General features: G+C 36.3%; 1 protein-coding gene across 1 annotated transcript; it reads right to left on the bottom strand.

Annotated features, from left to right (window-relative positions):
- Positions 1-153: 153 nt before the first annotated feature.
- LOC102865387 (caspase-1-like) lies at positions 154-18,557 on the bottom strand. Its single transcript, XM_006887298.1, has 8 exons — positions 18,299-18,557; positions 16,268-16,309; positions 11,206-11,321; positions 10,377-10,550; positions 9,746-9,980; positions 9,164-9,307; positions 7,294-7,403; positions 154-252 (listed from the first exon to the last, which is right to left on the bottom strand). Exons 1-8 carry the CDS (start codon positions 18,525-18,527, stop codon positions 154-156), a joined length of 1,149 nt encoding a protein of 382 aa, XP_006887360.1. The 5' UTR covers positions 18,528-18,557.
- Positions 18,558-27,892: the final 9,335 nt, after the last annotated feature.

The raw sequence follows: 27,892 nt of genomic DNA, 5'->3' as shown, positions 1-27,892 counted from the left end.
TATAATTATATTTTATTAATTTTCATAAACATTTACAGAGATTTTGGGTTTCCACTCATTCATTGTTGCACTATTCTCTCTACCCTCCTCCCAGTTTGTTCTTGTCCAAATGCCACAGTGCTTGTCAAAGCCAGTTCTGATTACTTACGTATTTTAATATCCTGGGAAGAGGTAGAAATATCTAGTCAAAGTGCACCTTTCAGTGGTGGGCATTTGGGCTTTACCATCTGGCATCTCAAATGAACGTTGTATCTAAAAGATAAAAGCAAATATGTACACTTTTTTTCTGGCAAAAAAATCTTCATTTAAGATGGAAAACATGAATTCAGGAGAAGCCACCTATGAGTCAACAGAACAACTTCTTACAAGCTATGCCATCAGAGTTCCTTATTTGGAAAAGGAGGACAAACTAAATGGTTATTACACAAATGAAAAAACACATGGTGTTCATGGGTTGGAAGACAGAGCATGTGAAAAACATTAGTATTACCAAAATCAATCTGCATATACAGTAAAGTCCCTATCCAGCCAGATCCTGCCATTATTTTGTAAAGATATGAAAAAAGCAATTACCAAGTTCACACATATATAGAAGAGACTATAGATAACATAATGCTATTGAAGACGAAAAACAAAGTAGGAGGCCTTACACTTTCTGGTCTCAAAACTTTTTACACAGGTGGAGTAATCAAAAAAGCTTCCTATTTTTACAAGCATACAACAGTGGCAAGTACATAGATCAATAGTATAGAGTTAACAAATCCATCCACCTACAGTGGAGGGGTGGTTAAAAAGGGAAAAACTCTCCATCAGATGGACTGAAACAGTGACTGCAGCAATGGTCTCAAGGGTGTCCAATTGTTACTCTGGCACAAGATAGGACAGAGTTCAGATTTGCTAATCAAAGTGTCATACTCAACTCAAAGACACCTAACAACAACACAACGTGGAACATGTTAGACATCTTAGACAAAGATGTGCAGTCTGTTAAGTGTGAAAAAGACAGCCTCTTTAACAAATGGTTCTACTAAAATGGGATTTCTATTTATAAAATTGAAACAACATCCATACACCATATACAAGAACTAATTCAAGATGGATCAAAGACCAAGGTGATCATCAAAGAAAATCTGAGGCAAACGTAGGAGCCCTACTAAAGACACAAACAGATTCTCAAGTCTAACTGAAAATGCACAAGCAATAGATGATAAATTAGATGATAGAGACCTTCTAAAAACAAAATAGAGGAACCAAAAGACTTCCTCAAAAAAGTAAAAATCAACCCTACAGACTTGGAAGACTATTTGACAATGATACATCTGAAAAAAGATGTAAATTTGTAGAAATTCTCACACTGAAAAAAAAAAAAACCGAGAGAGAACCCAATTGAAAATTGATAGAAGACATGAATAAAGACTCATCAAAGAAGACGTTTAGATGGCAAACAAACACATGAAGAAGTACTCAAAATACTCAAGACCATTAGTAATTATTGTTTCTTGTTGTTAGGTGTCATTGAGTGAACTACAACTCATAGAGACCCTATGAACAATGAATCTGGATCATAGCTTATTCTGTGCCTTCCTATTCATAGCTGATAGCAGTTCTTAATACAGCCACTGTGTCAATTTATCTCATTGAATATCTATTTTACATTTAAATTCCACCTTTCCAATCATGATGTTCTTTTCTTCTTTTTTTTTTTTTAAATGAAACGTATTGTTTATTTTCCATCAACTTGATTTCCACTTTTTAAAAGACGGCTTAAGACCATTCCGTGGTTGTGCTGGCCCACTCAGTGGCCGAAGCGGTGGGGGCTGTAGACCAGTCTTCAGTTGCAGGCTGAGCCCTGCAGTCTTCAGTAGGAAACTGCTGAATCGGCACAGAGGGCACCTGGATGCCTTCGGACAAGTCTGTAACTTCAGGCTGAGCAGCAGTGAATTCAGGAGCATGGGCCGTCCATTCTACCTGAAACTCCTCCTTGGTCACAGCCTTTTCAGCAGCAGCCTGCTTTTCCTTTTCAATCTCTTCCGGATCTCTGTAGAAGTACAGATCAGGTATGACCTCCCTCGGTGCTCCTGGGAGATTGTGCCACGTATGCGCAGACTTCCCAGGCCCACACCCACCACATCAGACCATGGAGTGAGCTTCCTTGTTGTTGCACGGGATAGCAATGTCTATGTAGCGCAAAGGAGAATCTGTGTTACACAGAGCAATGGTGGGCAAGTTAACGTAAGATGCTTCTGTCAGAGGCTGGAGGTCAGCCCTGGAATCAGTAACCACCAGAAGACTAGGCTCCGGAAGGCTGCCTGGATCTGGTTAGTGAAGCTCCCAGGAGTGAAGCGCCCGGCAATAGGAGTGGCCCCAGTAGCAGAAGCAAACTTCAGAACAGCTCTCTGGCCTGTATTTCTGGAGGAAATGACACTGACATCAGCTGGATTTTCAATGGCAACAATGGCGCAAGCACCCAAGAGCAGCTTCTCCCAGGTCCTCTTCAGGTTTATGATGTAGATGCCATCACTTTTCCTTTAGTACTGTTCCATTTAGAAGTCAAGGTTGGTGCCACCCAAATGCACTCCTGCTGCAAGGAATTTGAGGGCATCCTCCTCCTTCATTCGCAGGACATCAAGGGCTCTGGAAATTGTGGAAGTTTCCCCTTTAAGTTACAACGGGAACCAGAACAACGCCGTACGGACCCTTGTGTGGGTAGTATGGAAAGGCCATTATGTCCTTTTCTAAGGACTGACCCCACTTAAGAACAAGTTCAAGTATGTAAAACAAAGTTTCACCATTCTAGCCTCTATGAAGCACCCTAGTTCACTTTCCCCAAGAACCACTTGTTTGTTCTTTTGTCAATTCATGGAATAATCAGTACTTTTCTCCAACACCATAACTCAAAGACATAATTCTTTTGTTTTTGTCCAACTTTCAGATGCGTAGTAAGCAAGTAAAAATACCATGTACTGGTTCAGGCACATCTTAGTTAGTTTTATCTTAACATCTTTGCTCCTTGATACCTTGGAGCAGTCCTTGACAGTAAATATACCTAATGCATTCTTTCTTTTGATTTCTTGACTGCTGGTGCCAAGGATGTTGATTGTGAATTTAAGAAAGATGAAATTGTTGACAATTTCAATCTTTCCTCCATCTATCTTCAATCTTTTTCCTACCTGTAATTATTGGCAAGGTGAATTTTTGCAATTCATCTTGAAAGTTGTAGTCTTTGATTTCCTGTAGCAAACATTTCAAGATCTCTTTGCTTTTGGCTGAAGGAGTTGTGTCACTTGCATAATACTGGAAGTTGATTCTTTCTCTGAAACTGATGCCACATTCTTCTTCATTCAGTCCAGAATGAAAAGACGTGGGGAAAGGATACAACCATGCTACACACCTTTCATGATTTTAAATAATGCAATGTACCCATGCTCTGTTCAGACAACAGCTTTTTAGTCTAGGTGGAGGGTTTGTAGGAGTACAATTAGGTGTTCTAGGAATTTCATTCTTTTTTTTGTATGCACACTCATGTTTATTGCAACATTATTCACAATAACAAAGAGATTTAAATGGTCCAATCACCCATCAACAAATGAATGGATGGAAAAAAGTCATACAATCACAAAATGGAGTATTATACAGTACTGAAAAAAATCAAGTAAAACAACATAGATGAGACTGGAATACATCACATTGAGTGAAATATCCCAGTCACAAAAGGAAATACTACATAGGACTGACCACTGTTTAAAAATAGAAAGGACATGGGGGAGGGGAGATCCGGGAAAGAATGGATAATGAATAGAATAGGAGAAGGGCGGGACTGTCTGAAGTGAATGTATAATTAGACATTGTGTGCATGGCAATTGACAATCTGGAATAAGACATGCATTGCAAACTGAACTGCAGAAGGGGAAGGGAGGAAAATGTGTGTCAAGGAATGAGTGAAAACTTATCCTTTCTATAAACTTTCAAGAAAATAACAAATTTTTTTTAAGAAAAGAACTGATTCATGTATATCAAATGTACTAAAGGAAACAAATTAGGAGATTAATAAATATATTAGATAACAAAAGCATCAATTAAAAATTTTGTAATGATAGTCCAAAATGATTTAAGGAATATTTGTTAGAAATTTGCATAAAGTCTTTCACCTAGTATGTTGTTGTTGGTTGCCATCGGGTTGAGCACGACTCATAGCAACCCTATGAACAAAAGGACTGAAGCCTTTCTATAATTATCACCATTTATCAAAGTTCATAGAGTTCCCAGAGGCAGGTTGTTTAGGAAGTAGAAAACTAAATAAACATAATCAAATAGAACGAAGCCCCATTCTTAATGTTAGGAACAATTTGTTACAATCTACACAATCAACTGCCTTTCAATAGTCAATAAAACATAAACAGACATTTTTTTTTAATATTCTCTACTTTCAGCCAAGATGCTTCTGAAATCAACAATGTCATGGCCTCTTCTGAAACTAGCTTGAATATCTGACAGTTCTGTCAATGTACTATTCCAACCTCTTCTGGGAAATCTTCAGCAAGATTTTACTTGTGTGTGATATTGGTGATATTGTTTGATAATTCCCACATTCTTTTGGTTAACATTTTTTGGGGGGAGGGGAACAAATAATGATCTCTTGTAGTCATTTAACCAGGTAGCTGTCTTCCAAATTTCTTTGCATGGACTAATAAACACATCCAGGGCTGCATCTTCCTTTTGAAACACTTCATTGGTATCACAACAATTACTGGAATCTTGGGTTTTGCAAGTACTTTCAATGCAGTTTGAATTTCTTCCTTCAAGATAATTGATTATGGATCATATGCTACTTTGTAAAAGAGTTAGATTACAGACAATTCTTTTTTTGGTATGTTGTTGTTGTTGTTGTTGCTGTTATGTGCCGTCTAGTCACTTGTGACCCATAGCGACCCTATGTACAAGAGCCCTAAACCCTGCTCTATCCTGTGCCAAGCCCACCATCTCTGACACACTCTCTCCACCCCCATCACAGAATCAACCCATCTCATCAAGAGTCTCCCTCTCCTGCTCTGTCCCTCCACTCTCCCAAACACGATGTCCCTCTCCTAGGACTGGTCCCTCTTTACAACATGCCCAAATTATGTCAGACAAAAGTTCAAAATCCTTGACTCCAAGAAGCATTCCAGCTTCACCCTCTCCAGGACAAACCTGTTTGTTCTCCTAGCAGTCCAGAGTATATTCAACACTCTTCTCCAGCACCACAGCTCAAAGGCATCAATTCTCTTTCTATCATCCCTGTCATCATTACTGTCCAGCTCTCCTCTCTGATGCATAGCACATAATTGCAAAGACTATAGCCTGGATCAGGTGTACCTTAGTCTCCAGTCTGACATCATTTCTCTTCAATACTCTGGAGAGGTCTCTGACAGCTGACTTTCCCAGTGCAACTCGTCTCTTGATTTCCTGGCTGCTGATACCAAAAGTGTTACTGCGGAGACAAGCAAACTGAAACTGTTAAGTATTTCAATCTCTTCACCGTCCATACTGATGTTGCCAATTGGTCTAGTGGTGAGAATCTTTGTTTTCTTGATGTTGAGCTTCAATCAATACTGGAGGCTGCAGTCCTTGACCCTCTGCAGCAAGTGCTTTAGATCCTCCTCAGTTTAGCAAGCAGGGTTGTGTTATCTAGTGACTGTATATTCCTTTCATATGCTTATTTTGCTTCCTAGATCTTTCAAAAATGTTCCCATAGCATCTCTCAGTATTGCAAATCAAGGCTTGAATTTGTTTTCCACAGCTTGAGGAATGAAGAGCAAATTCTTCACTTTTTATTTTCTAACTCCAGCCCTCTGCACATTTCATTATAATACTTTATCTTCTTACAATGATCTTTGAATTTTTCTGCTCAACTCTTTTACGTCTCCATTTCTTCCCTTTGTTTTAGATTCTTGATATTCAAGTACACTTTGCAATCTATTCTGATATCTGTGTTGCTCTTTCTTTTCTCACATCAAGAGAACAGTGTTATATCTTCTTACCCTCACAAAAATAATCATGCTCAACAAGACAGCAAACAACAAATGCTGGTGAATATGTGCTGATCAAATGTAAAATTGTACAGCTATGAAACACAGTTTGATACTTTCTTAAAAAGGAGTAGAAATAAGAATAGAAATGTCATTTGATCCAGCAATCCCATTATTAATATGAGCCCCAAAGAAATCAGCGCAATAACACCCCTCCCAAAAAAAATCTAACATATACACACACTCATATGTACTTTTTTCAATAGCAAAGAGTAGCAAACAACTCAAGTAGCCGTCAATGGATATATGGCTAAAGAGATTGTAGTTTATTCACACTATAGAATACTATTCGTCACTAAAAAACAAATTGGTGAAATGCTGCATGAAATGGATGAAATTAGAACAAATGACACTGCCTGACAAAATCTAGTAACAAAAGGACAATTATTATTTAAAACTAGGAAGCACTGGTACCCTAGTGTCAAGAAGCTGTCCTGCAATCCCAAATGCACATAATTGAAATCCACCAGCTGCTCCGCTGGAGAAGGATGGGCAATCTCTGCCTGTGGGATTAATTGTCTCTGAAAACCTGTGGGAGGGTCAACTATGGGTCGATTCTACCTCGGTGGTACAAAACAACAATTATATAAAACTACCGTTACAGGCCTAGTGGTAAGAAGCAGCACTGCAATCCTGAAGGCACACAGTTCAGATCTAACAGCTGCTCCATGGGAGAAAGTTTAGCAATCTTCTTCTGTGTAATTAACTTCCTGGGAAAAACCCACTGAAAGATCAGCTATGGATCAGTTCTGACTCAACAGAACACCACTAATACCACCACCACAACTGAAACAACAAGGAAAGACATATACATAGATATAAAAAAATCTTGGGAGCTATAATATGCATGGTATGTAAGGGAGAGGGAAATAAAAATTAACAAATAACTTGAATAAAGGTAATAGCAATACACAATTGATGGGTATTATACATTGTAACTAGTTAATTATACTGATCAATGGCTATTTATGTCATAAGACAAAATGTATAAGAATAATTCTATTAAAAACAATTATAATGTCTAAACTTTCCCTCAAATAAAAATAAATAAAATGGTGTTCTCTCTGGTTGTGCTTCATAACATGTTTGGTGCTGCTTCCAAGTTGTTGCCTGAAAGCTCAACTGCATAAGCAGGGTATCATTGAAGAATATGCATGTCCTGAGCAGCTCTGTAGATTTCCAACTTGAGCAGTTAAACGTGCATAAACACAGAGCATAGAATTCCTACCTTTTGGAAAATTGCCTGCAGGTGACAGGATGCAGCATATTCTTGCATATGTTCAATAAGTCTTTTAATAAAAAGAGAGCCCAGTGTTGGATGTCTCCAAGAAACATTATCTGTGAATAAAGTGCATTTAAAGATCTCATGACAGAGTTCTCTCTGAGTAGCCTTCCTAAGTAGCCTAAGAAAGAGCCCTAGCAGTTCAACTTCTGCTTTTCCAGTAGAAAGGCAGATTTCCCAGTTCACCTTGGTAGTGTTTCGTTCTGCAGTACATTAAGAGAGCTATGAGCTGACACAAACTTAGTAGCACCTAACAACCACAAGAATAACAATTTTCAAAGTTCTAAATTACTTAGACAGGACATGATCCCAAAATTCTTAGTTCAAAGACTAAGAATATATAATCCTCAACATTTGTGCTGTTTAATTAATTCTACACATATAATTAAAGCATCCTCAATTTATGGCCTGCATATACCTTGTCTGATTTTTCTACCTCCCCACCTGTACTACTTTACCAGAAATATATAATACCTAGCAGAATTGAACTTACATAGTTGATTCTTGTCAAATGTCTTTATTTCTGTAGACACTGATTCTTATTTGCTTTAGTGAAGATAGTCTTTAATTTAAGGAGTCCTGATAGGGCAGTATGTTTGTTACACACTGGGCTGTTAACTAACAAAAAGGACAGCAGTTTGAATGTATTGGTACCTCAAAGGAGGGAGATGGGCAGCCTCTTACTATAAAGGTGTATGGTCTCAAAAACCTGGAGGGATCAGGATCAAACAGAACCAGTAACATCAGTGGGTTGCCTTTTCTAAAAACTCTCCCACTGACTTTTTGGTTAATACTTGATACTTTGACCTCTGTATAAATGATAGTCTTATCTGGTAGACTTTACTATCAAGTAATGTATTTGTATTGTAGAGAAGTTTACTAATGATTGATTCCTTTTAAATACACGAGTGTTTGGGCAATGTAGATGAGGGTAATTGAAGATGTAAATGGAACAGATGCTTGAATTGGTCTTGAAACATCCCACCTAATGCTCGACACTCAAGTTTATAGAGTTTCTCCAAGTTCATAGAGTTTCTGGAGGCAAGCTGAATTTGAAGAAACGATGAAAGTTATACAAGTGTTCAGGTCCTTTGTTCATAAGGTAGCTATGAGTCGTCTATTACTGACGGCACTTAACAACAATAACAAGAGAGCTCTTTTGGCTTAGTGAATAGAAAGTGATGCTACCATGCCAAAGGTGGGTGATTTTAATCTGTGGCCCTCAGGCCTGATTTTAATTGTTCTTGATCAAACATTCTTCTAAGTGGTATAGCACTTGTCTGTCCATTTGCTGTACAGAGGTAACTCGTGGTTACTGTAATGCTAAAAACGGTGACACTGATATGTCAAATGTGATAATGGTTACACATGGTGGACACTATTTGGTAAAGCTCAGCAATTAAAACAAGCTTTGAAGCAGGAGTGGCATCTACTTCCAAAATAGCTTGCCTCTGAAATCTCTATGAACTTGAAGAAATGATGAAAGTTATACACATATTCAGATCTTTTGTTCATAGGGTTGCTACAACTCGATAGCACTTAACAACAATGTTCAATGCAAGAGAATGGAAAACAGATAGCTTTGTAAGTTTTCACTTACAAAAATATTAAAAAAGAATTTAAAATTATAATATAAGGAATGGATGTGTGTTTTTACATTGATAATTCCATAAACTACCCTGAGGGGAAAAGGCGAGTAATTTTTTTTCTGTGTTATTTATAGCTTCCAAAATCCTGCTATAGAATCAGTTATGAGTCATTTCTGACTCCACTGCAATATCTAGCTGACTGAACATCCTAAGAGTCCTGCTATTACCAGGTGTTGAAGAATAGAAAGCTATAAAATCCTTTTCCACGTGAGATCTTTTAATGGCATCGTCCTCATAATCCTCTGTATCCTGTGAGGAACTGTTCACAGAAATTTTTAGTGAATCCTGTAGCCACACCACTCCTTGGTTTTCTAGAAAGACAAGATTACATTTTTTTATTAGAAAGGATAAAAAAAATACTCTAAACGTCTCTAAAATTCTCTAAACTTCTATCAAATCCTATTTCTTAATTAATTTGCCTCTATTAACCATCTATTTGTATAAACATACTCAGTGATTATACACAGAACAATCATTCCAGCAAGTCCTATTTTCTTCTTTCTTTACCTTCAGATATTTCTAGAAATATCCAAACATTAAAGTCTCATTACTAGAAGTATCTAAGTAGTGGAAAAATAGAACAGCTGTCCTAGTCATATAATTCCCCAAAGCTACAATCTTCTTTTGTGATAATACATATTCTTTGTTGTTATGGATTAAACACAAAAAAAGTGAAATTTTCTAGACATATAGAGATGATGATGTTAGTACTGTAATGTATAAGAACCATGCTATATTTCAGCACGTACCACCTCGGCATGCCTGGATAATGATCACTTTGGGTTTGTCCTTCAATTTTGGACAGCTTCGAGTGTTCAGCATTTGAAAAATGGAGTTGACGTGTAAGACATCTGAATTTTCTTCAGAGAAATTCTTCCCACAAATACCATCCCGAATACCATGGGACATGAACACCAGGAAGGTGCTGTCAGATTTCTCATGCTCTGGGCGGGCAGCAAATGTCGTCAGTTCTGCTGTCATGTCCTGAAAGAAGGTATGCCACAGTTTTGAACTTTGTGATTCAGTCTCATACTTGGCAATCAAAAAAAAAAAAAAAAGGACACTGAAAGAATGGAAAAACAATGGCTTGGAGATAAAATGTTAAGTTTCAATTCAGGAAAAGAATTACAGGGAGTTATTCAGAGATTTCCCGTGCAGAGAATAGAGAATAATATTGAGTAGATAGAAAACTCTCCAAAGAAAAGTTCCATAATTTCTTGCTACCAGACTCGACATTAGAATGTACTCTGTAGTCTTACGTTCTTTTCAAAGAGAAGAATATTTTTCTAAAATATTATATGAGACTAAGTTTCCAACTACTAACACCAAATTTTCTAGGTTGGCATGTAGACATTTTGTCTACAGTATAATAGATTTTACCGAAGCAGTGAGATCTTGTTTCACAATCACATGGTATCCCAGTCCTTCTAGAAGCATCTTCATCCCACTGAGATCAGCCTCAGCACCAGTCCTCTTAGGAAGACTCTTAAAATCTGTGTTGCAGATAATGAGTGCAAGACGTGTGCGATTGCCTTTTTCTTTCATTGGGTAAATCTGTTGAAAATGGAAATTATGTAGGTAAATAGGTGGATTAAGATAGTTACAGGATTAGTCTTAATTATTTTTAGTTTTAATGGTAAGACCCCAAATATTTATCTTGAGTTTAATGGGGTTTCTTCTCTCTTAATCCTCTCCAGATTAAAAATTCCATGAATTATGAGTGAAAATTGGAAAGGAAATTGAGTCAGACTACATATGTGGAAGTAAAATTTGAAAATGTCTAGATGGCAACAGAAGACTAAAGTATTTATAACAGATACTGTTGAAAGTACTGCACAAGTTCTGGAGCTGAAATGACAGACTTTTAAAAATTATACTTTATAGTATTAAATTGACTTTGGACATCATACTTAATAATCTATACTTCAGTTTTCTAAGAACTAATATAAGTTATATGGGGGCTAAAGATACTGTTATGTAAATAGTGTCTGACTCTCAACAGTTGTTAATTATTCAAGTTTTTACCTCAAACTTGAAACTTCCCTCATAACCCTGGGATTCTAGGCAATGGAGATCCTTTATATAAGGAAAGGGTCATAGTGACTTTTCAGAACCTCTCAGTGAAACTGTCTTTAAGAATGAACCACTGCACTTTGAATTCTCTTCAAGTATATCTTTCACCCTGATCCTTGTGCTATGGCCATAGCACCTCTGATGCCATTTTCTGCTGCATTAATCGCGCTGTATCCGGTGAGCAGAGTTTAAGAATTCCTCCGGATCCTGAGCATGAGTTCTTTGCTGGGTTATCCTGTACTGCCAGGGAAGCTGTAAGAGACAAGAAACATTATGAATTATGGTATCTCTAGCTTTCTTTCTTGACACTCTCCATAGCATAATTATGTTGTTGTTATGTGTTGTCAAGTCGCTTGCAATTCATAGCAACCCTATGTATCATAGCCTGATACCTTGCTCTATCCTGTGCCAAATTTATTCTCTGACACACCTACCTACCCCCATTACTCCAGTCACCGAATTAATTCATCTCATCGTGTGCTTCTTCTCTTGTGCTGTCCCTTCACCCTTCCAAGCATAACATCCTTCTCCAAGGACTGGTCCTTCCTTGCAACATGTCCAAAGTATGTCAGACAAAGAGCCAGAAATGAAGAAAAGTGTTATTTAAAGAGAAACTATGGGCTAGTTGCTAAGTGAGTTCATTGTTAATTGGACACATTCCAAGTCAGAGGGAAATTTCCTGTGGTGAGACACAAAAATCTGTCCTTATCTTTCAAGATCAGGATTGTGGGGATGGAAAGAAATATTTTGGTATGAAAATATAGAATGTGAGTATTTCAGACCAATAAACTAAAAAAAAGACACTTTTATGAAAGCTATCTGTTACATAAAATTATTAAACTATAAACTTTTTTGTCAGAGGATAAGTATAGGATAACATGTTATATAAGTAGATTCTAACTACTATGTTTAAAAGTTTTAAAGGATATACATTTGTCTAGTTGTTTACTTAACCAGTCTAATATTATGCATTAGGAATACAGAAGAAGCAGCCAAAGATGAAGATTAATAGGAAGAAGAAGCTTCATCATCTCCTTCACGGTGTTTAAACTACTACTGTGTGTACAAGTTGAGAGGAAAAAGGAATTATATTGAATATATGAACTAGAATAGATATGAAATAGAGTTTTAAATTAATCATGAAACACATTAAATGGACTTACTGCTTTAGATATTAACGAGTAAAAACATGAGGAAGAGTTTTCATAGTCTTTAAGTGAGAAAAGTCCTGACGCTCTATGTGATAGCAAATTAAATATCCTTTAACAAGAGGTTACCATGATGTTTGTAAGCTTCAAATTAAGGTGTTTCTTAGTCATTTTGAGAGTCCTTTTGAAATTTAACTAGATATTAAACTTAACTAGAAACTTATTAAATTTTGAACAAGTTTGAAGAGGAAAGAAACTGTTGTATATTCAAAACAGCTAAGCCAAGCCAGCATTAAGTGTAATGACTGTGGAAAAGGTAAAAATAGCCTGAGCAACAAGAAGACAATGAAACTTAAATAGAAAAATGTGGCTCTCAATTATAATGCTTTTTAATAAGAAAATAGGGTATTGGCTATACACTGTGTACTCCATCCTATGATAGTCAAGGGAACTTGTAAGGGATATTGTTGTTGTTTTTAAGTACCATCAGATCAGAATTGACCCATAGCTGACCTTTCAGTGGGTTTTCAGTGGCAGCTTGACAGAGTGACTACTTCATTCGCCTTGAATGTGTTAGAGATTATGAGAATTACACAGGATAGAACAGGGTTCGGATCTGTTATTCATAGGGTTGCTAAAAATCATACTTGACTTCATGGCACCTAGCAACAACAACAACAGTAAATCGCATGGAAGGAGATCATCCCATCCGTACTTTTCCTGTAGAGCAGCAGGTGGATTCAAACTGCATACCTTTGCATTGGCAGTTCAATTCCTTACCAGTATATCCCCAGAGCTCCTTGTAAAGGGTAAATGATCTTAATGAACCTATAGAACAACTTCTATTTTTTAAAATTATTTTATTCCCTTACTACTAAATTTCTTCTAAATATAAGGAGGTGTGGGATTTTGATATTTTATTTTTGTTTTTTCATTATAAAAGGAAAGGGCATTTCTTCATGAAATCATCCAAGAATTAGGCATGGAAATGTGTTTGAAAACAATTAAGATGCTGATTATTTGACAAGGGAAAAGCTACATTCATATTAAAGTAAGACAGGCCCAAAAGAACCATAGACTCTATTGATGGTCTCATGGCAGAGCACTTAAAACGCAACATCTTCCTCATCATTTGTAAACTAGGGGATTAATGTGCTAGCAATATTGGGTGCAATGAATAATGTTTTTATTTGAAATTTTTTGTAGCATGAACTAGCTGGCTTTGCGAAAATGCTATTTCATTGTTTTTCTGGCCACACAGCTAGTCTACATTTCCAACCACTCTTAAGTTAGACATGGCCATTGACTGTGTTCTATGCAAGAGAACATGAGCACTAGTAAATAATCTGCCAAGTTCTTTCCAGTAACTGGTTGGTGATGACTCAGATTACGTAGACATCTTCTGTGGAAATTATTACAGACACAAGTAGAAGAAGTCTATGTGTTTAATTCCTACTCAGTGGAGAGTTGTATATGATCAAGAATGCCCACTTTATAATTTACATGAGAAAAGTCAATGAAGTTCATAAAGTTCAACTTGTAAACATACTTTCTCTGTGTGTGTGTGTATGCGTGTGTGTGTGTGTGTGTGTGTGTGTGTGTGTGTGTGTGCGCGCGCGCATGCGCCATCAAATTGGATCTGATCTGACTGGCACAGGAGAAGATTGCCCCTCCTTCTTCAGCAAAGCATCTGGTGGATTGGAACCGTGTACCTTTGGGATTGCAGCATAGCTTCTTGCCACAAGGCCACCAGAACTTCCCCCCAATTTGTAAATATACTTCTATAGTATCTGAATTATCATAACTGTTAGAGGGTTTTGTTTAACAGTGTCAGGAACATTGGAAATCAGGGAGGATTCTTACTTATGAAACGTCGTTACCTTGCATGAAAAGTAGCTCTGCTGGCAATTCTTGTGTACTGGAGTCTTTCATAGACTGCAGATCTGAGGGAAAATGAAAGAATCTTCTTTAAAATAGTTACTTCTCACCTCTCAATAACATTGTCCCAGTGTGTTAAACATATGCTACCAAAAATTCTTTCCAATGGTTTAACTGATAATTTTACCTGTTCAAAAATGGCTCACCTAAAACCAAGCTCAAAACTTGGGAAAAAGTCTCTATGTGGTGGTTGAGTGGACAGTTACTTAGCACCTCAGGCAGAAGAAGTGATGAGTGAGAAGTGATGCCCCTGGTCTCTGCCTGCTGTGATTCAAGTGTGATTGAGATCTAGGCAGCTATGTTGTTATTGTGGTTAGGTGCAGTCAAAATGACTCCAGATGACAGCAACCCTATGTACAAATGATCATACCTTGCCCAGTCCTCCTTCATTGTTACATTCTGTGCTGTTCTTGAGCTATTTACAGTGTCTATCATGTTAATCCCATTTCTTAAGGATCTTACTCTTCTTAGAAGACCCTCCACCTTGGCAAGCTTCATATCTTTAGCCAAAGACTGGCACAATGTGACAGCAATCCTAAGCTGTGTGAGACAAAGTCTCATCATTGTTGCAGCTAAGGGAAGGCCGTGCTTCATCCAAAACAGATTTGTGGTTCTTTTTATAGTCTGTTGTATATTCAATACTCTTTACCAACACTTTATTTTTAAAATGTCAGTTCCTCAGTTTTCGTTACTCATTGTTCAACTTTCACATGTAAATTAGGCACTTTAAAATACTTAGGTATTTTGATTTGACTCGGGCACACTATAGTCTTTAAACTGTCATCTTTATCATCTAGAGAACTCTGGTGGTCTAGAAGCTGGGCTGCAATCCTGAAGGTGTGTGGTTCAAGTATACCAGCTATTCTGCAGGTTGGAATAAACCTTTACTCTTGAACACATTAAATATATCTTTGACGGAAAATTTACTTTTTTTTATTCCGTGACTGTGGCTTCCATGGGTGTTGTGATTCAAGTAAAATGAAATCCTTGACAATATCATTTTTTCCCCTCCGTTTTTCAGGCGATACAGGTCTAATTTTTATTACCTACAGGTCTAATTTCGAAAGCTTTTGTTTTCTTAATAATGAGACATAATGCTTACTTGGAGGCTATTTTCTTTTATCTTCTTTGGTAAGCACTTCAAGTCCTCTTTGCTTTCAGCAAGTAAGATTGTGCCATCTGCATTAGAATCAATAAATCTCTTTACATAGGTGGTTATTGGTGGTAACTGATATAACTCAGTTGTGTGCAAAATGAAAGTTTCTAACTCAGAGCTAAATTGGTTTTGGAGAAATCTATTAATAAGATTCACCTATGATAAGGGCAAGGCTCAGATCTGTTGTTCATGGGATTGCTATAAGGCTCAGGACTGAAATAGTTGATTCAATGGCACCTAGCAGTGGTAAGTATGCAGACTTGCTTAAATATCCAGCTCAAATCATGGAAAGAATTGGTGAACTTGTTTAGAAGAATTTGTTCAGAGTCTGGGAATTAAGAGATTCCTAAAAATGTGGGGTTTTTTAAAATTATTTTTTTTATTTAGAGACTTGTTGGAACTTCCGGTCTTTGAATCTTTTTAGAATAAAAAGTTACAAAGAATATGCCCTTCATCTTAGAATTTCAGAAAATAGTGAAATGTCATCAAAATTCCTTCATAAATTCTAAAATGTTTTTCACATTTACTCTTCTTAAAATAATCCTCTTTTTTTTGATCTCCAACACAGGTTGATAAATTAAAATTCCCATAGTTCAGAGAGATACTTCACATATAATTGAAATAATTTTATAAGTTTAATGCTAGATCATCTGGATTTCTTGTAAATATTCCTAATCTTGTGTGTTTTCTGTTGCCCAATTCCTATTTTCACTGTAAAGACTAATATGAAGTAGAAGGAGAAACAAAAATGACACATTGCTATTGGCTTATGGGAAACACAGGACCAGGCTTTTTAAGTGTTACCTTTTTTACTGGCATTGAGAAGTATTACAAAGTTCAGTGACTGGTTGTCCCACAAGCATCAAAGGATGTATCATCTTGTACAGGACCACTAGTTTATTTCAAAACGTAAAAGGCCATTCGCTAAGAGTGACAGAGAAGGAAACTGGTGGTACCAAAACAAATCTGTTTTGATTTTGAATCTTGTATATTAATTACTGAGTTACTCTGTCAGCAGATACCACAGAACCCAGTGGATTCATGCATACAATAGGTTCTTTGATGGCAAAACCAGAAATCTCCTAGGAGAGCATGATCTGTTTGTCAGTAACATGTGCCTTGACCTCAGGGGACCCATGGAAAGTTCAGTTTACACTATTTGGTTGTATAAAATCACTGAAATTTGTATAAAATTCTTTTTCAGAATATTCCTTGATTGTTCATTTCAAAAAATGTAATAATTGATATATTGTTTAAGACTTTATAAGATTACAATATAAACCCATTCTCCTAAGCAACTTATTTTAGAAATGCTTAGAATAACCATGAGCAAAAAAAAAAAATGGAGAACACTTTAAATCTTTATTTCATGGTATTACTTTGTACACTAGAGTGTGTCAGAGATAAAGTATTGTCTATGTAACTGTGTCCATGCATGAAAGATATAGAAAGCCCTCCCAAATTTCAAGTTGAAGCAATAAACTGTCGTTCCTCCCATTTTTCCACTCAAGTTTATTGAAGTAAAATAGCCACCAAAAATATCAAGATTTCTGGAGGTAGTCTTGTTCCATACATTTTAAAAAATACAGAAATACTTTCCCATTAAGTGTATTACCTAAGATCAATTATTATATACTATGGTCTTTTAAAAAACTGGCAAATGAATGAAAGGGAGGAAAATTTATGGTAAATCTGCTTGAGGGATATTGTTTGATTTCTATCTAGGCAGAATTTAGGTGTTAGACAAATTCCAGAAGGTTCCAAAAGGTAGATGCCACAAAATTTCTAATGGATTGAAAGGAATGTGGCAAGGAAGAATTTAGCTTAGACTATTTATTTGAATCTTAGTGGTTATTTCAATTAACTGACTATTTAAATTTGGGTCTGAGACAGGGAGTACAAAATAAAAGCAAGTATTTAAAGAAAAACAAAAAATTAATTACAAATAGATGCATACAGATGAACTCAACAAACAACAGCAAGCTCTGGTGGCATAGTCCTCTGGGAGGTGTGCTGCTAGCTCAAGGGCCACGCCTCTGACAGTTAGGGTCCACTAGCAGCTCCACAAGAGGAAGATGGGTAGTCTCCTCCTGGTACGGGGAGTGAAAAATAAGAAAGATTGAAAGGAAAATAATAAATCCATTCCATATAGATATGCACTGATAATGCATCTGCTTTTTTCAACGTAGACAGACATAGGCTTCCCCTCTTTCTTGGAAACCAGTTTTTGTATTTTTGAAAGATTGCCCCTTTCCCCTACAGCAGCCTTAGGAATAAAACTGAGATCAATGCTTAGTCGTACTCCAGACCTTTAATCTTCATTATGTTTAGAGATAAAAGAGCCTTAGGACCAGTTCAAATTGCTACATCCCCATGTGAACTCAGAGAACTGAGAGTAAAAGGAATAGGCTTTTCAAAAGGGTCCTTAGCCTAGAACCATGCATCTAGTCAACTTAACTCAAAAGAAACCTCAAGGAGCAACTGGAGGAAGGGCTTTATTTGGAAGCCTTCATTTTCTCTGATTATTCTACCTAGCCTCTATGAGTGTCTATAACCACAATGACCAAAATATTTTTTTTTCTGGAGAGCAAAATTTTGAAAGAATACTATAAAAAGTCTCTCCCTGCAACTGTGTGGTGGAACAGATAGATGTGAGGGCTTCATATTGGCCAACTACAAATAACACCAAAATGTCATAAATCTGACTGACCAGGGGACTATGGATACAGGACATGGTCTTCAAGTTGCTGCCAGTAAAAATCCAATAACTCAATACGCAGCTTACTAAATGAGCTCTGATTAAGAGAAGAAAACAGGGGCTGAAATAACAGGAAAAGCGTAATAGAGATAGAAGACCTATGCTAGCACTACCCAAAGAAATTGGATCTGAGATCCAGAGGCAAGGAAGTTCTGCACACTGACACAACTAATGTACCATCAGATTTTTCAGCTCAAAGCCTCCTTGAACTTTAGTCTAAATCATTAACCCTTACCTGAAGTGAATCCCAGTTTCTCTTCAAGGAAAGGATCTTCACGAATATGACAGATACATATCTCACATGCTCGTGGACCTTTCTTTATAATGGAGTCAATCAAGGCGCGGGCTTTATCCATGACTGTAGCGTTTTCATCTCTAATTGTCTCCATCTCCTCCTGATTCAGTACTTTTTTTTCTAGTAGTTCATCCAGCAAGGTATTTATTGTTCCCTTGCTCATTGCTTGGATAAACAACTTCCTCTTCACCCTTAGGATGTTGTCTGTTGGAAGAACAGAAATTCTCCAAGTATGAAAATAGTCTTATTTGCTTCTCATGGCTACAAAAGGAGTTAAGTTTTAAAAGTACTCATTTTTTAAAATGTTTATCTCCATAAATATCTCTGTCCCAGAGTATTTTAAATATTCTATCCTTGCCCCACCTTCTTCTGTAATTCATATCCATATTTGCTCATGAAGTGGTCTAGAGATTAGGGTTTCAGTTCCTATAGTAGTACTTGAGGATAAGAGAGCTCCCTAACATCTTTATATTTTATTCAATTCTCAGCTAGTCTGATGGTGTTCTATGGCTTACTCTGTAAGAAAGTGTGCTAACCTATTTCCTCCTTGAGCAGCAGTTACTGCTTCCTATCCAGGGCAGATTCTGCACCTTCAGCCACGCTCACCTCCGTTGAGAGTTCAGTTAAGATTGAGAAATGACGGCAGGAGATCAGTAAAGTGCAGTTCCTCTCTGCCCTTTCATTTCTGCTTCTTAAATTCTTAAAGGCTGTTAAACTCCTTTCAACTTTTTTGTCCTCTCTCCTCACCAACTCTTCTCCCCAATTCCTTGGTCTACTCTTACAAACATTTCTTGCACTAAATGAGTGCTAACTCAACACTAAAAAATACTTTTTTGTTCACTTTTTTAAAGAGTAAAGGAAAAATAAAAAAATAAACAAAAAACTTACCCGCCATGGCTTCTTGCTCTCACCCTTGCTCAGTGGTCTAAAACTGAAAGCATGTTCCACTTTCCTTTTTCCGGCAAGCTCTCTACTCAGATTGAGCAATAACCATTGTATTTGCATTCCTCTTCCCTCCACCCCCAAAGAAATAATCAGATTCCTGAAATTTAACTTGCATCAGGGGATACAGCTTTGGAATATTCTCTTCACTAACACTTGGATTGGGTCAGGATAAAAGAGAGCTAATTGGAGAATATGAAAGAATTGAGGGGAAAAAAAGAATTGAGAAAGGATATACACAAACTCTTATACACACACACACGAATCTGTAATTCATGGAGGAATTAATTTACCTTTTGGAGGAAGTGATAGTATTGGTTAGCTCAGGATTCAAAGTAACATCTATAGTTCTTGGGGTTTTTTTGGTTTTGTTTTGTTTTATTTAAGAAGTGTTTCACAGTTGATGCACCCAATGTAATATACCATTTGATTTTTTTTTTCCTTAGTGAAAGATACAAGGTAAATTAGATTTTACACAATCATTCAGACATATTTTGTTCTATAATACCACTTACTATATTCACAATGAAACAACACTTTTTGCATCTTTCCTATGAATTCTGGTTTTCATTAATCCTTCTCTATTATGACTGACTTATTACACGCAGCATAATGTCCTTTAGAATCTTTATTGTCATACAATGTTTCTATGATCATTGAGTATGGTTCCAAGTAAATGAAAATCCTTAACACTTTCAATCTTTATCTGCTTAACTTGATGTTGCTTAAAAGTCTAATTATAAGTGGTTTTGTTTTATTTGTTTATATTCCATGATGAAGGCACTTAGATTTGATCTCTTTCAGTAAGTGATTCAAATTCTTTTCATTTCAACAAATAAGGTTGTGTTTTCAGCGTAACTCCAGATGTTAATGAGTCTTTCTCTAATCTTCTGCAGCTTTCTTATTCATAATGTCTATCTTCTCAGGTTTCTTTTTTCAGTATAAAATCTGAATAATTATAGTTAAAGGACAGAATATTTATGGACAATTTTCCAGATTTTAAAAATACAATACTACCTTAGTCTGTATGAATGACTGGCTCTTGGTCTACTGATATGCAAGTACATGAGCAATATCCTTTTTTTTATGAATTATAAGCTACTTTATAGTACCTTACAAATAAGTTTCATTCCTTTATTTGTGTGAAGGAATCTTATTTTTGCTTCTTAGTATGAATGGCATAATGTCAAAACTAAGTCTCAGTACCTTCAATACATGTTCATCATGAGCTAAATCCCAGAAGAAAGAGATTTCCAAGATGGATTTCTTTATAGAATGCTTCTAAATTCTTCATATGCTTTATTTCATTACAACTGTTTAAGTTAGACAGGTTAAGTGTTAATTTCATTATGTGAATATGACAGATATCAGAAAGGACAAACTCAAAGAGAACAAAACTTGTATGAAAATACAGCTCTTCTCCTAATAATTTCTGTGTGATGTATTGCTCTCCAATTTAGCAGTGTACTGGAAAATAAGGATTATGTAAGCAGAGGATAGGACTATGAAGTTGGTTTTCTGAATAAGAAGATATTGTGGATGATAGAATGTATAAGAACAGTGATATAATTGAATAATGAGAAAAGAGAGTGTGGATAAATATATTTTGAGATATCAGAATGGTGTTGTGCTACTATCAAGTTGTTGTTGATGCACTATGTGCCATTGACATGACTAAAACTCATAGTGACCCTATGAACAACATCTGTGAACCTAACCTTACCCTCAGCCAACCACATCATCTCTGACACACCTGACCCCATATGTGAGACAAAGTTTCAAACTACTTTCTCTAAGGAGCAACCTGATTTAATTTTGTCCAGAATGGAACTGTTTGTTCTCTCGATAGTCCACAGCTTAGAGACATTAATTCTTCTCTTACCATCCTTATTCATCATCCAGCTCCAAGATAGCAAGTAATTGAGAAGACTATGGTCTGAATCAAGTGCATCTTAATCTCTATATTGACATCATTGCTCTTTAGCACTGAGAGGTCTTTAACAGATTTTCCTAATGCAACTCATCTTTTGATTTCTTACTTGCTGGTGTCAAGTTTATTGATTGTGAATCCAAGCAAGATGAAATCATTAATAACTTGACTATTTTCTCCAACTAGCATGATGCTGCTCATTGTCCTGGTGGACAGGACTTTCTTGATGTTGAGATAAACTCTATATTGAAGGCTACAGTTCCTGATCTTCTCCAGCAAAAGTTTCAAGTCTTCAACAGTGTCAGCAAACAAAGCTGTACACACAACTGCTCCTTGGAGGCAAGGATTCTGAGGCTTCGTCTGATGTACTTTGGTCATGTTGTAAGGAGGGACCAGTCCTTGGAGAGGGACATCATGCTTGGAAGGGTGGAGGGACAGCGCAGGAGGGGAAGACCCTCTATGAGGTGGATTGATTCGGTGACTGGGGCAATTGGGATGGGTGTGTCAGAGACAGTGAGATTGGCACAGGACAGCAGAGTTTAGGGCTGTTGTACATAGGGTAGCTATGAGTCACAAACGACTCGATGGCACATAACAATAACAACAACAACAACAACACCATTTGATGCCGCATTCTTCTGCAGAAAGTCCATCTTTCAAATTATCTGTTCAGTGTATAGATTGAAAAGGTACAGAGCTATCAGTGCGGAGCAAACAGTGAATGATCCAGGAAGTATCAAAGAAAGGATGGAAAGAATACACGGAGTCACTGTATCAAAAAGAATTGGCTGACAGAGAACATTTCAGAAAGTATCATATGATCAAGAACTAGTTGTAATAAAGGAAGATACTCAAGCTTCTCTAAAGGAATGGAGGTGGGGGAAATAAGACATAGGGACTGACAGAATACCACTTGACATATTTCAATACACAGATGCAGACCTAGATGTGTTCACCAGGTTGTACGAACAAAACGGAAGGACAGTTGCCTAACCAATTGGCTTGAAGAGATCTAGAGTGTTCACATTCACAAAAAAAAAGGTGATCCAACAGAATGTAAAAACTATCAAACAATATCATTAATATCATATACAATGACTAGAACATTACATTGACAGAGAGCTGCCAGAAATACAAGCTAGGTTTAGAAGAGGCTGTGACACTAAGAATATCATTGCTGATGTCACACGGATTTTGACTGAAAGAAAGATTACCAGAATGATGCCTATTTGTGTTTTATTGACTATACAAAGCTATGTGACTGTGTGGATTAAAAAAAAATGTGAGTAAGATTGGAAAGAATGGACATCCAGAACACATGATTGTGCTCATACAAAATCTATATCTAGAACAAGGAGTGATTGTATAAACATATCAAGGCAATATTTTATGGTTCAAAATCAAGGAAGGAGTGCATTGGGGACATATCCTTTCTCTACAACTTTTAAATATCCATGACATCAAATAGGATCAACTAACAGCATGGAGCATTCTGCGAAAGTAGCACCTGACTGGCAAAATACTCTCTTGAAAAATTTCTGGATTAGAAATGGAAAGACAAAGTAATTCACTGAGGAAGCTCTGTGTTTTAAGTACTGATATTGTTCCAGAAACTGAGTACTTATTATTCATAACATAATTTTAAAATCAGGAAGCTGAGTTCAGAGTTAATAAGTAATATGATGTCTGTTAGTTCAAGGTATGATCTGATGACTTTACTCCAAAGTCCTTAACACCTCTTTTCTTATCTATTCTGAGTGAATACATAAAATTAGTGCAAGATAATAACAAAACTACAGAAGCCAGAATCAAAGGGGGGGGGGTAGTCATTTTGCTTTCATAAAAAAGTACTTGTTGGAAAATATTTTTTGATAAGTAGACCAAGTCCAGACTGAAATGTGTAAAATGGCTTATCAGATAATTCATATTAAACCATAAACCTTTGGTAGTGGTTTGTTCTTGCTGTTATGTGCTGTTCAGTCAAGTATGCCTCATAATTACTATCACTATTTAATTCATCTCATTAAGTATAATTTTCCAAGACTATAAATCACATGAGAAGGTTGGGGGAACTTACCTTCACTCTGCTGCAAGATGTCAAAGCCTGTGCTGCACGGATGACTCAGAGGCAACTTACAACCTCTGCTTCCCCTGCATCTACTAAAGACTGTGACCCAGCCCAGGTACACTCCCACCCTGGCCTGTAAGAGAACCACTACCTGCCAGGTTGAGGGGCTGCAGTTTTAGGCTGCAATCATGCCCAGTGCAGTAGACCTCTTCCCCTCTGACCTGGAGATGACCCAACTGTTTCCCCTGATGTCCAGTGCCAAGAGCATCAATATCACAGGTACTTTGGATGAAACACTGCTGTCTAGCTATACTATGTGAGACACCTTACGCTCAAGCAGAAGAGGCTGGGCCAGGTTAAACTTGGCTGAAATGTGGTTTCTGGAAGGGAAGACTTCCTGTTTTGCCATTCAGGTACTTTGGGGAGAACATTGCTGTCAGGCTGAGGCTTGCAAGGAGCACAAATACGTAGGTCCTTCACAAAACTTTGCCATATTCAGGGATAATATATAGTAACAACAACCTACCGTCTACTTAGAAAAGACATGATGTCAAGAAAACAACAGCAGACATAATGAATTCCCAGATAGACAGAACCAGAAGAAATATGTCGATGTGAAGTGATTTGAACAGCAACAGAAGAAGCAAATAATGAAAGAAACAATGGAAGGCATTAAGAGAACAAGTACCCTAGAGACAACAATCCAGAATAAATACATTTATGATGAGCAACTGGAACTGTTATGGAAGAAAATGTAAACAATGGAAGAAAGAATTGATAGTGTAGATAAAGAGGCAGAAGAATTTTAAAAAGCATCACATGACAGAGAAGTTACAGCCAACACAATACTAGAAGTAAAAGAAAACCATGAAAATGAAATCCAGACTCTTTAGACCAAAATGGCAAAAGTATCCAACATGATAGTAAGACAAAAAAAGCACAACTGAAGAAATGGAACAGAGAGTCATTGAGCTGGAAGACAAGAGTCTCATTGGAAACATACTAGAAGAAAAATCAGAGATGAGGCAAAGAAAATTAAGATGACATTAGAATCATGTGATATGACAGCAAAAGAAACAACATATGTATGACTGGAATTCCAGAACAAGGAAATGACAAGGGAAGTCAATGTGAAAATTGTAGAAGTACCAGAAGAAAACTACCCAGGTATTTTGAGGAACAGAGAAATACACATTCAAGAAACATAATGAACACCAAATAAACTAGACTCAAAAGGAGAAACATCATGACATATCAAAGTAAAATTCTCCAAATTAAAAGATAAGGATAGGATACTAAAAGATGAGTGAGAAAAACAAAAAGTCACCTACGAAGGGGAAACAATTAAATTAAGTTAAATTTCTCAGCAGAAACCATGTGAGCTAGAAGACAATAGGATTGCATATATAGGAAGTTGAAAGAAAACAATTGCCAACCAAGAATCTTAAACCAAGCAAAGCTCTCCACCAAATACGTAGGAGAAAAAAAAATCATTTGCAGAAAAGAAGGAACTTAAGGAATTTGTGAAAACAATGGCAAAAGTATAAGAAATTTTAAGTGAAGTTCTTCTCACAGGGACACAAAAGAAAATGGATGGATCATAGTAACTAGAAACAACAGAAAGAAACACAGCAAAATGACAATGGTAAAACCTGGCTTGACAATAATTACACTTAATGTGAATTGACTAAATGCACCAATCAAAAGAAAAAGCATAGCAGAATGGATTAAAAAACCCCAAAACCCCAAATCCCATCAATATGTTGTCTACATGAGACACATCTAAAAAAAGAAGGTAGACTCAAAATCAAAGGACGTGAAAAAATATACCAAGCAAATGACAACCTCAAAAAAGTGGGAGTGGCAATATTAATGTCTGATAAAAGAGGCTTCAGAATTAAAAACACAGTAAAGAAGACCTAACCTTGGTCAACATTTATGCACCAAATGATGGACCTGAAATATACATAAAACAACCATTAATAGAATTGAAGAAAGAAATAGACAGCACCATAATACTATTAGGAGACTTCAACACACCACTATCATCAAGGGTAGGTCAACTAAAAAGAAACTCAACAAAGATCCAGAAAATCTAAACTATACAATCCAACAACTCGACCTTCTGTACGTATTCAGGGTATTGCACCCAACAAAAACTCAATTCACTTTCTTTTCAAGTGCACATGGTACATTTTCCAGACTCTGTTGCTTATTAGGACACAAAGCAAGCCTCAACAAATTAAAAAACATTGAAACAAAGTATCTTCTCAGATCACAATGTCATAAAACTAGAAAATAATCAAAGGAGAGTAAAGCTTAAAAAACCACCTATGTGGAAAGTGAATTACTCTTTGCTAGAACATAATTGTGTTATAAAAGAAACAAAGAATGAAATAAAAATGTTACTTGAAACAAATGAAAACGAATATACAACATACCAAAACCTCTGGGATACAGCTAAGGCAGTTCTGAGGTGGCAGTTCATAGCAATAGGCATATACATAAAAAAGGAAAAAATTAGAAAAATAAATTATCTAATTCAACACCTACATCAAATAGAAAAAGAACAACAATCTAATTCTACAGCCTCTAGAAGAAAATAATTTATACGAACAAGAGCTGAAATCAATGATATAGAAAACAATAAAACCAGGAGCTGGCTTTTTGAAAGGGTTAGTAAAAATGACAAATCACTGGCAAACATAACAAATGGGGGGAAAGGAGAAGACATAGATAACTTGATTAAGAAATGGTAGAGGTGACATCACAACAGAACCAGATGAAGTTAAATCAACAATTCAAAATGCTATAAAAAGCTATACTCTGATAAATTAAAAAACCTAGAGGACATGGATAAATTCCTTGAAACTTATACCCTACTCAAATTGACAAGGACACATAAAGAACACTTTAACAAAACCATCACAAAGAAACAGACAAAAAAAAAAGACACGTCTTCAAAAGACTTCCCCATAAGAAAAGTTTTGGACCATATTACTTCACACCTCCATTTTACCAAACATTCAGAGAGGATCTGTCACAATTTTACTTAAATTATTTTAAAAACTTGAAAAAGAAGGAACACTCCGAAAATCATTCTGTGAAACGAGAATAACCCTATTACCAAAACCAAGCAAAAATATTACTAAGAAAGAAAACTACATACCAACATCTCTCATGATATAGATGCAAAAATCCTTAACAAAATCGTAGACAATAGCATGCAAAAGCACATAAAAAAATAATTCATCATGACCAAATGGGTCATAACAGGTATGCAAGGATGATTTTACATTAGAAAAATAATCAACATAACTCATCATGTTAATGAAGCAAATAACAAGAACCATATGGTTCTAGCAATTGATGTAGAAAAGACATTTGACAAAATCCAAAACCCCTTCTTGATTAAGACACTCAGCAAAATTGGAATAAAAGGGAATTTCCTCAACATAGGGAAAAGTATATATGCAAAACCAAGAGCCAATATCATTCTCAGTGGAAAAAGACTAAAGACATTTTTCCTTGTGGACAGGGACCAGGCAAGGATGCCTACTGTCACCATTTCTAATCAATATTGTGTTGTAAGAAACATTATAAACTCCATAAAGCTCCATAAACATAAATAAATTATGTTAATTTTAGAACAGAATTCAGGTATTTTGATCATAGGGTCACTAGGTATTCGACTTGACAACACTTAACTACTGCTAAATGAGAGTAGTGTTGCTATATTTTGGAGGAACATTTCTCTACCTTGTACATCACCATTGTCAACTTGCTGTACAGAGATAATCTGAGTTTGTTATGATGCTGAATGTGTGTCATTAGGGTGTCAAATACCATAATAGTTTACCAATGTGGACAGTGTTTAGTGGAGCTCCCAATTATAGCACAGGTCTAGAAGCAGGAGTGGTATCCACTTCCTAAACCACATGCCTATGAAAACTATTTACTTGGAGAAACCTATAGAAAGATACTAGGTCTTTTGTTCATGGAATTGCTATGAATCATGCTAAATTTGACAGCAATCAACAACAACAACCAAGTATTGCTAGAGCAATATGAAAAGAGAAGGAAATCAAAGGCATCCAGATTGGCAAAGAAAACATCAAAGACTCAACCAAAAAACTGTTAGAGCTAGTAGACCATTTTAGTAGAGTGGCAGGATAAGAGATCAGTATCCAAAAGTCAATGTGATTCTTCTACAGTAACAAAGGAAACGCAGAGAAGGAAACCAAGAAAATAATAATATTTACAATAGTGAACCATAAATTGAGATACTGGAGAATGAACCTAACTAGACATACGTGTACAAAGAAAACTACAGAACACTGCTGGGAGACCCAGTAAAAGGCCTAAATAAATTGGAAAATGTTCCCTGTTCATGGATAAGAAGAATCAATATTGTAAAAATTAGAATCCTAACAAAAGCAATCTATGAGTTCAATACAATCTCAATACACATACCAAATTCCTTTTTCTTCTCCATTGAAAGGGAAATTGTCAAGTTTATTTAAGAAAGGCAAGAGACCCCAAGTAAGCAAAACACTTCTGAGAAACAAAAATGAAGAAGGAGGCATAG

The sequence above is a fragment of the Elephantulus edwardii genome, unplaced genomic scaffold, assembly GCF_000299155.1.
Source record: "Elephantulus edwardii isolate Elephantulus edwardi_28Jun2011 unplaced genomic scaffold, EleEdw1.0 scaffold00056, whole genome shotgun sequence".
NCBI lineage: Eukaryota > Metazoa > Chordata > Mammalia > Macroscelidea > Macroscelididae > Elephantulus > Elephantulus edwardii.
Note: the sequence above shows the minus strand (reverse complement) of the source record. Positions and strands in the feature narration are given on the sequence as shown.

Excerpts from the sequence above, each read along its gene's own strand:
- LOC102865387 (XM_006887298.1), bottom strand. The coding sequence starts at position 18,527 with ATGAGCAAGGGAACAATAAATACCTTGCTGGATGAACTACTAGAAAAA. Across the intron at positions 10,551-11,205 it reads AGCAGAAAATGGCATCAGAG|ATTTACCCAATGAAAGAAAA; the intron begins GTGCTATGGCCA and ends CATTTTCAACAG. Across the intron at positions 7,404-9,163 it reads TTTCTATTCTTCAACACCTG|ATAATGTTTCTTGGAGACAT; the intron begins GTAATAGCAGGA and ends CTTTATTCACAG.